General features: G+C 35.6%; 1 protein-coding gene across 5 annotated transcripts; it reads right to left on the bottom strand.

Moving 5' to 3' along the window:
- Nucleotides 1-248: 248 nt before the first annotated feature.
- On the bottom strand, nt 249-4409 carry LOC129899176 (mechanosensitive ion channel protein 10-like). Of its 5 annotated transcripts, none has more exons than XM_055974021.1 (6): nt 4297-4409; nt 2429-3902; nt 2190-2310; nt 1035-1328; nt 755-957; nt 249-636 (listed from the first exon to the last, which is right to left on the bottom strand). In XM_055974021.1, the coding sequence occupies exons 2-6, from the start codon at nt 3844-3846 to the stop codon at nt 381-383; spliced, it is 2292 nt and encodes a 763-aa protein (XP_055829996.1). In that variant the 5' UTR covers nt 3847-3902; nt 4297-4409; the 3' UTR covers nt 249-380. The 5 variants fall into 5 exon arrangements, with proteins under 5 accessions (XP_055829996.1, XP_055830000.1, XP_055829999.1 ...); XM_055974025.1 differs by having other exon boundaries at nt 2429-3926; XM_055974024.1 differs by having other exon boundaries at nt 4267-4409.
- Between the last annotated feature and the right edge of the window lie 5629 nt (nt 4410-10038).

The raw sequence follows: 10038 nt of genomic DNA on the forward strand, positions 1-10038 counted from the left end.
TTACTAGTTTTAAGTTTCTGGTTTTGAAAATATTCTTTAAACTTTGTTATTTCTTACCAAGTTATCCAAAGTTGTTCTAAATATTTCCGTACTACAGATTATTAACAAAAGCTACTTTCAAAATATTACACATCAGAAGGAAGAATGAGAAATGGATGTTACCGATCGAATGGGGTAAACGTTGAGCATTTGGCTTCAGGAGGCGTCGGATTAACATTTTCTGATACAGCTCATATCCTCACCCAAAGCAACATAAACAGCTTTTTCTTAACTTTTACATCAAACAAGAGTTGAAATTTCTTATGACAAACACTTGCAAAATGTATGAGCTCATATAGGAGTATTACTTTGTAATTGTAAGCTAGTGATGAGAAGATCATTTATTGTCTGCTTCTCGCCTTTGGTTCGATAAGATGAATTTCCTGAGGAAGAAGATCATATTTTATATTTAGCTCTTCAAACATTTTCTTCAGCTCCAGGATCAGTTCAGTTCTCCGTCTATTCTTCTCTCCAAAGTTCTGAAAGTTCATAGTATGATTGAAAAACAATACCATCTTTATCTTGTTCAAATTTTCAATTTCCTTCACCACGACATTGTGATTAGGATGCCAGTACTGGGATGTTCTCTCTAAATACCTGAAATTTGTTGAAAAGAATAGTTGGAACCGGAAGAAAGAAATAAGGAATTAAATGAGATACAAGTTTTAAATCGATACAGAATACTAGAAAGAAATGAAAATATCACTTTACTCACTTCTTTATTTTTTGTTTCAAAGCTCCTATCTTCTCGAGATGTGTCCTGAAATCAATTGAGAACTCGAACGAATCACTCATATCAGGACTTCTGTAGAAGTTGCTGATTGGCTTGGTGGCCAAGACTGAATTTGGGTAATATATCTTTTCGTTATCAAACCTCAAGAACACTGTGTTTAAGATATTCATTTCTTCAACTATCATCTGTTGATTTGCAAGAACAAAATAAAAAATGTGAAAGTGATTGAGAAAAAAAGATGCAATTAGAAGTCATTAATTACCTGAACGCCATCAACGACACATCGATCACCAACATCAAAAGGATGCATCACAAATACAAACACAATACCTTCAAATACACACTTGCAAGTATTCCCAAACAAAAAACTAGCTACCACGAGTTGTGAAGATAGAAACAATATCACTTTAGTTGTCGCTATTCCCACCAAAAGGAGCCATATTATAATTATTATGACAATGAGTATTCCTGTCACTATTTTGTTCAATTGCCTCACTGCAGTTTTTGTATCATTCAAAGCATGTGACAGAGCTTTGCGTCCTTGAAAAACTTTAACCTGCACAACAATTACATGAGAAATAGAACCTGTGACTCATATAAAACGCCAACAGAATTGTGTTGAGGTTTTGTGAAAATATTACGTTAGTTTTTACCTTAATAATGAGATTCACATTAAAAACAAATATATATCTTCTAGCCCAACTTTTGATAAAAAAAACACTTTTTTTCTGCAGTTTTTCTCTGATTTCTTCAAGTCATTCATGAGGGAATTGTATAAGTTTGAAGTGCCATGTTGTGGTTATTCTGTGAATAAATTGGTGGTAGATCCCACAAAAGACTTGTAGGTTTGGCCGAATCCAATGCTTTTGGCGTCAATCATATATTAAAAGAAATAGGCAGCTCGATGCACTAAAGTCGTGTTACGTATAGATGGGGTCCGAAGAAGTGTCGGATCTCAAGGGTCTAATTATGGGTCAACCCTATATATATGAGCTAAGAAATAGTACAGACACTCTTAAATATACATTTCAGCTCTCACTCTCTCAATTTAGAACCTACAACGTCTAAATTCTAAAAATCCGCCACTACAACCAACCTTGTACATCTACTTCTTAGAAGACTTCTTCCCTGTATGACATGCTTATATAATCTGATCCACTAGAAAATAATGTGAAAGTAAAGATAGCTCTCATGGTACTCCACTAGTTGGCACAATATATTACAACAATCTTCTAGACCCTATTGGATTTTGTCATATATTAGTGTACCTAACAGAAAATGGGCCTTCTTTATTGTTACTTCCAACCTATATAAATATGAGGATGGAGAATCTAGTAATCAAATGTGAATTAAGTTCCATTAGAACAGCTTGAACATTGTATAATCCTCGAAACTGAGTCAAAGTTCTGAAACATACCACCCATTCTGTTAAAGCTTTCCTATCAATCTGTCCAGTGTCGGCTACATCTATGAGGGGGAGCACAATATCCACCTCTTCTTTAATCATGAATCTCCGAAGATCATATTCATCAATGTACCTACACAAAATAAATAAATAAATATATAACAGGCCATGACTAAATTTAGAATGATTCATAACATGATCAAATTAAGACTGTAACAAAGAAAAATCAACAAATGTCATAGTTTTCTCACTTGGAACCAGGCTGAGCGACGTTCTTGAATATGTGAACGGCAGCAGCAATCGCTTCCTCCTCATTGTTGATTTCTTTATCTGCTTGTTCATTATCTCCACCATAATCTGTATCACCGATGGAGCCAGAGATGGTGGACAGTCCTGAATTAGATATTACATCAATTAAAGTTTTCATGGTCCATGCAGAGACCTTCTCCCGCTTCATCTGGTGAAGCTTATTTATATCAATCTTTTCCTTTTCCTTCCCATCTTTTCCCTTCTTTGTTCTGCACAAGCTAAGTTGATTGGCAGAACTATTTGATCTTCCCAACATCTGAGCGGAATCCATAATTGGGGGACCAGATAGGGTCAGCAGAATATATTGATGAAAAATAGCTCCTTGAATTCTGTCAAAGAATGTGTTTACATGGAAGGAGGATGCCAAAACTTTTAGCATTAAAGTCTTCAAAAGCCATAAAAATGCACCTATAAGCAACGAAGCAATAGTCCATGTAATGTAATTGATAATCTTGTTTGTAATTCGTGACCGTTTGACCCCATTTGCGAAGAGCAGAACCCAAGTGAGAAGAACCAAACTCAACCAAATAAAAACCTGGACACTCTTCTTTAAACCAAAAACAAAATATAACACTTTTTTCCTTAACAAAAAGTTCAATTCAATCAACAAGACAATGAAATGAATGAACCACTTTGTCACCAGCATGCCACTAAATGTGACCATAACAAGCACAATCCACTTCCAGATCCCCAAATCCCACATTGTCAAACTTTGCAGCTTATCAACCAATAAGCTAGCAATCAAACACCCTAGAAGGAGGCAAAACACCAACCATTCAACAAAAACTTTTAGTTTTACTTTCTTATACTTCATTTTATTTCTTGTGTTCACTTTCTTATAGATCTCCTCATGTTCATCCACACCACCAGGTGATGCTATTAATGGCGTCTTTGGTGTAACAGATATTGATACCGTTCTTGTTGATGATTTCCCACTGGGATCCACTTTTGCACTAGGAGAAGCATTATTAGATACATTTCCATGAGGGGAACCTACACTTTGTTCTGCTAGTTCGTCAAACAAGCTGCCATCAATAGCCAAGGATTGTTCACCAAATCTTGATTTGGGCTTCGAGTATACTGACCTTGCAAGTGATTTCCTCCTAGTGAGAGTTTCATTTGTTGGAATTTTGGGAGGTTTGGTGATGCTTGCACTGGACCTGGCAACTTCATCCTTTTGATTCTGTGAACCTAAAAGTGAATCAAGTGATATTCTTCTATTGGCTCCATCAGCTGAAGTAATAGACCTTTGATTCTTAGAATCCTCTTCATCTCCAGAGATTATAACAACCACTTCATTCGGGTTTCTCTTGTTCTCTGCCATCCTTATATCCCCAGCACTCTTTGTGTTTGCATCCATCACAAGCACGCAAAACGAAAAAATGTCTTTGGGAAGCGACGGCCCACTTTACTTTCCTGTTGAAGAATACTTGAATTCAGCTACAACAAAATTAAACCAGAAACAATTACCTACTTATTTGAAAATAAAAAAAATGGATGTTGCACATACAATGTATATTATGACATACAAGTTGTTTCTACTTGTAAAGAAATTAGATCTTGAGCATAACTAAATCATAAAAACTAGTTCATGTGAGGACTATAGACTGGACTATCCAACACAACAGCCCATGGCTATACATATATAATATTGTAGGACTCTTAACACCCCCTTGCACATATACAGCGTAAACAACATAATAAGGAAGCCAACATCAAAAGTTAAAAAAAAAAGACAACAACATCCAAAGGTTTGTTTAAAAGTGAATGTTATTTCAACCTCAAAAGATGAGTAATATTATTTCCTTACTGCTGGTTCAAGACGTGGGGAATTCAGCTAACCCAAAAATCAACGACCGAAAAAGAATCGTAAGTAAAGTATATTGTATTATTACTCAGAGGAAACTAGAAATAGCTATGAAGAATCAGAGATTAGTTTGTAAGTGAATATAGAGCCCGTTTGGATGGGCTTTAAGTTGGTCAAACCACTTATAAGCCCTTTTTTAGCTTTTGGACGTGTTTATCTAATGCTAACTTTAAGCCATAAAGTTCTTAAAGTCAGTCAAAAATGAAAAGTTAGGATTTCTAACTTTTTTTTGTAAGTGCTTAAAGCCATTTTGTTTGACCATGGAAATTACTTTTATATCCCTTATATTTTAACTAAATTCCCAAGCTACCCTTTTTATTCTTTTAACCCTAAAATTCAAATACTTATTTTCAACATAAGCACTTTTATCCAAACATTCAACTGCTTATTTATAAAAATAACTTTCAGCACTTCAAAATTCTAAAAGTACTTCATACATAAAAGTTACTTTTTTAAGCTCATCCAAACGGGCTCATAGTGTAGTGACTCAAATGTCTCTAAAAATAAAGAAGAACGTACTAGCTAGTAAAGTTGTCCAATGGAGAACCGAAAAGTGCTTAGTGGGAATTTAAAATAATGGTTGACAAACAGTTTCAAAATTAACAAAAAGTTATGCAAGTCTTAATTATTGAGTAGTTATGACAATTTTTAAATTATTTCTATTGACATTAATTTAAAAATCTTTAAGCTTTATTCATCCCACTCATCCCCCTTCCCACCCTACCCGTTTGCTGCCGCCATCCCCTTTCCTTCTTCCGCCATCACCGTCGTTATCACCATCTCCACCATCACCAATTCTTTCTCTTCTTCCTCCATCACCACCACTTTCTCCTCTTTTACCACCACCACCACCGTTGCTACCTCTTTATCCCCTATCGTCGCCGCCACACCAACCACCACCTGTTGCAGTAGGTTAGCAATTTATTGCAATAGGTGGGCTATTTATTGCAATAGGTATGCTAAATGTTGCAACAGATGACTGTTGTAACAAATAAGATATTTGTTCCAACAGATGTTGTCATTTGTTGCAACAGATTGTTAACATGTTGCAACAAGCAACTTGTTGCAACATATGACTTTTAAAAAAAAATCTTCAAAAAATTTAAAATCAAAGCAAAACAGTTTGTAAAAATAAAGACCAAAAAGAGAAAAAGAAAAAGAGCGTGATAAAAGATGATGAATGATGGTGGCAAAAAAGACCACAAAGAAGAAGAAGAAAATGGAGGAAGAGGGAAAGAAAAAAAGAAGAAGATGAGAGAGAGAAATCGAAAAGGGGAAGAAGGAGAGAGAAATGAAGATTAAAAAGATAATGGAGAACGAAATTTTGAAATTTAAAGAGGGAGGGATGACTTTTCAAAAGTTATTGAAATATTAATATACACTTGAAAGTTTTTAATTACTCTAATCAAGTTCACTTTTCATTCAATCTTATTTGACCAAGTCAATGTTTTTTTTTAAAAAAATTGAGAACTTTTTTATCACCTTTTGTCCAATTTTCTCAAGCTTATAGAGACATGTGAATTTGTAGGAACCAGGTGTTAACTAGATGGTATTTGCTTTGGTTTCTATATGGAGGCCAAAGCTTTACAATATATAGGAATATGAGTCTCGGATCTATTTGAGCCACAAATTAACACAAGCAAATTACGTTTTTTGATTATAATTAAAATAGGCTTAGCGGAACTTTTATTCTGTTTTATCTAATTTTTCAAACGGTGGACGTTAATTCTTCCATTTTATAAGAAAAGTTTTAGTTCATCAAAACTTTATTACTTTCACTTTCTTCTTCACACTCTCCCAATGCAATGGTCCCCCACCATTTGAAAATGAGTCTCTAGCCACGGTTTGAAGATTTTCGATAGATTGGAGGCCGATAGCAAGATTCTAAGAGTGAAATTCACAACAAATTGTTACTCAATTCTAAATGACAAATATTCAAAATTAGGTGTTTATATTTTTTATTTTTAATTCATTGATTCAAGAGTAATATAAAAATCAGTAAAAAATTCAAATGATGTTGTTGTTGTTCTAGTTTATTTGAAATTTTATTGGTTAGGTTGCTCTTTTCCCATTCGAAATCATGTTGTTGTTCTAGTTGGTAATTAGTATGCTTTTTTTTCAACAATAAGTTCAACAAATTTGACATGCTTTAGTTTACCCTTAAACTTGAGATGATTTATTCATATAATTAAATCACAAATTTATCAAACTAGTTAAGTTGCCCGTACTATAAAGAAAGTTAATTTATATAAAAATTCTGGAGAAGTCCATCCCATGCCACAAATATTTTTTACTTTGTTGTAGTATTTAAAATTAGATAGTCAAAAATGTAGATTTGGTAGTTGGAAAATCAAACAACCAAAATATCACCATTTTTGTCAAACCAAATCTCATCAATAAACCTACCAAAGTTTGAAATATTTGCTTCTTCATGATGTCACCGATGACATCATAGGGATAAATTTTTTCTATAAATAGAGAACTCTTTCTCATTTATAAGTACACACCATGATAGAAATAGAAAATATTATAGAGCAAAGTGAGGTATTTCATAGACTATAAGAAAATAGTCCGTGAAGAAAAATAGAGTGTGAGTGGTATTTTAGTCAGGTGAAAATTCAAAAGAGTGTTTTTCCTTTTGAGTGAGTTGTGGTCATTTTAAGTATTACTTGGCCTTTACCTTTTGACCGCTAAAATAATGGGATACTTAATTAGCTATATCTTTTCTCATACTATCCCGCTAATAATGTTGCCTTAAATCCTGATATATCTTCGTTGTGCCTGGGTGGATAGAGTATCTGCAGTCATAAGCCTCGTGCAGAATCAACTATATCAGCCACCAACTCTGAGAACACATAACCAGCTATCAAATATGAGGACCCCATATGAGCCTATAGTAGATGGATCACCCACACCCTGTACAACTCGATCTCTAAGGGCTGCCAATGATTCATTCTCGTGCTGTCTGGCTCAAATCTGATCAAATAAAGAAGATTGAGCCCCAATAAAGGCTAATATTTGTCTGGGGTCTGACATATCCAATCTAACCAACCTATTCGCTAAGGACTAGATGTAAAAATCTAAAGGTCTCTCCATAGTGGACAAATAAGCCAAACTACCCATGCTAACTGCCTTATCAGATCAAGGCATCCGCCACTACGTTCGCCTTGCCTAGATGATAGAGAATTAAGAGATCATAATTAGCTAACAACTCAACCCAATGCCTCTACCTAGAATTTAAATCTCCTTAGCTCATAATATACTACAGGCTACGATGATTTGTATATATCTCACAGTAGAGACCGTACAAGTAGTGCCTCCACATCTTGAGCGTGAAAACTATCGCCGCCAACTCTAAATCACGAGTGGGATAGTTACGCTCATGAACTCTAAACTGTCGGGAGATATAGGCAATAATTTGATCCTTCTGCAACAATACAGACCCAGGCCAACACTGGAGGCATCACAATATACTGTAAACCCTTTTCTCTCAACAAGAAGAGTCAGAATAGGAGTGACAGTTAATAACTCCTTGAGCCACAAAAAACAAGACTCACACTTCTCAAAAAACACAAAGGAACACCCTAGCGAGTCAATCGAGTCAACAATGCAGCAATAGTGGAGAACCCCTCATCAAACCATCTGTTATACCCAGCTAAACCAACAAAACTCCTGACCTTAGTGAGAGATGTGGGCCTAGCCCAACCACGGATAGCCTTAATCTTAGACGAATCTACCATAATTCTGTCCTTGGACACTACGTACCCCAGAAATGCCACAAATTCTAACCAGAACTCACACTTAGAAAATTTAGCATAAAGTTGGTGATCCTTCAAAGTATGAAGTACAATCCTCAGGTGCTGCACATGCTGCTCATTTTAGGTCTTAATTGAATAACATTTCGAGGCGATCGCTGTGGTGTGGTCTAATTTTATGGGTGGTACTACGTTGAGGTAAGATTTTCTGATTTGGCTGCTGCCCTAAGCTTTAAACTATTGAAAAAAGAGTGTCATATTTGGGTTAGATTGTTTGCTATCGTTTTAAGCCTTGGATTGAGCTCTAATTTGAGGTACAGGCTTGGGTAGCTGTAAGGACCATTATACAAGGTATGTTTTGGGATTTAGGTCATGGGTCCCATGTTTTCTCTTTTTAGGTCGAAATTGACTTCTTCTCTATTTCTTGACATATAGGTATTGATATGACCGTATTGACATCGAAAGTCTTGTTTTGATAGATTGGAAGGGTAAATCTCCTGTGGACTGAGTTAGAGCATGTGGGATTGATATTCAAGTAGGATAGATTTTCCTTTCCTTTTAGACTGAGTTAGAATATGTAAATCTTGCCTGGTTATCCTAGATATAAGATATTTGTTTGATTTATTATGTTAAGGTCGTATTTCTAGATTTGACATGTTAGAGGTTGTATTTTCTAGATTTGGCATGTTAAAGGTTGTACTTGATAGATTTACTATATTAACCAATATGTAGGGCTGACAGGGTATCTGTTTGACATACTAAGGTTGTTTGTAATCTGTATGTTGTTTATCTATTGTGGTCTGGTGATCTAATGATTGTTGGGCCTTAATCTAGGGTTAGGCTAGTAATACATTAGACTTGCGCTATTTAGAGATGATAAGATGCTATACACACACCCGATGCGACTGGAGAGGCCTAAGATCTTTGTAAACTGGAATAGAAAACTTGAGTCTGGTAGAGTAAAGTCTTAGGAAAGACCCTGATATGACGAACACTTGGTTATCCATATGATCTGATTGTCTCCTTGGGATGTTCCCACAGAGTACCAAATGTTGCTCAGTTTAGGAGACGTACGACGAGCTATATTAGAGCCAGAAGAAGACCTTTTATGGTTAGAGGCCTGAGCATTTCCCATGAAATTGTTACTTATCCTCTTATTACAGAGGTTACAAATGGGGTTCAACTACCCACTATATATTACCGTTAAAGGAAATGTTAGATTACATCCGAGGTTAAAGGCAATGTCAGACCATATTGGTCTTGGCTGACCATACTCCTAGATGGAGGCCACATCGGGACTTTAGCCTAGGTAAAGGCTAGGTATAGCCTGGGGATAAAGACCATGTACAGCTTGAGTCCAAGGCCAGGTCGGGTTACTACATTGTCACTGATATTATATATATATCATCCAGTTATGAGTTCACTAGAGACTTGATACTGTTAGACCATATACCAACATACCTATCCTTGCACCACCTTTGTACGTGGGTGTACCTTCTGGGCTTATGGGTGCCAGGTTGGCATACAAGCTTAGGCATTAAGACCTTATAGTTGCGTATATCACTATACCGTGGTTCAAATTCTGGCTACTTCCATACCTGTAAACACACTTATATTGTTCTTGTAGATAGTTGTTGTCGAGTTATATTCTGGCTTATTCTTGCCTTAAGTGGCTCATATTTCAAATAAATATCGCCGGCTTACTTACAAGCACAACATGTGTCTCTTAGTTCTCTTTGGATAACCTTTAATTAGAGAAGGAGATATTGGTGAAAGGCTGACTTGCATATCTTTCGCCCAATACCACTTAACAAACTCGATGGTTCTATTTTGAGAAATAATCGATTTCTATTCTGAAATCATAACACCGAGTTACTCAGTTAGCCAATGATGCCTATTGGATACCTCATTTCTAGTACTCATACTACAC

The sequence above is a fragment of the Solanum dulcamara genome, chromosome 8 (assembly GCF_947179165.1).
Source record: "Solanum dulcamara chromosome 8, daSolDulc1.2, whole genome shotgun sequence".
NCBI lineage: Eukaryota > Viridiplantae > Streptophyta > Magnoliopsida > Solanales > Solanaceae > Solanum > Solanum dulcamara.

Coding starts and splice junctions, on each gene's coding strand:
- LOC129899176 (XM_055974021.1), bottom strand. CDS start 3,846: ATGGATGCAAACACAAAGAGTGCTGGGGATATAAGGATGGCAGAGAAC. Junction 1,329..2,189: donor AAGCTTTAACAGAATGGGTG/GTATGTTTCAGA, acceptor ATTGTTGTGCAG/GTTAAAGTTTTTCAAGGACG. Junction 958..1,034: donor GTGTCGTTGATGGCGTTCAG/GTAATTAATGAC, acceptor GCAAATCAACAG/ATGATAGTTGAAGAAATGAA.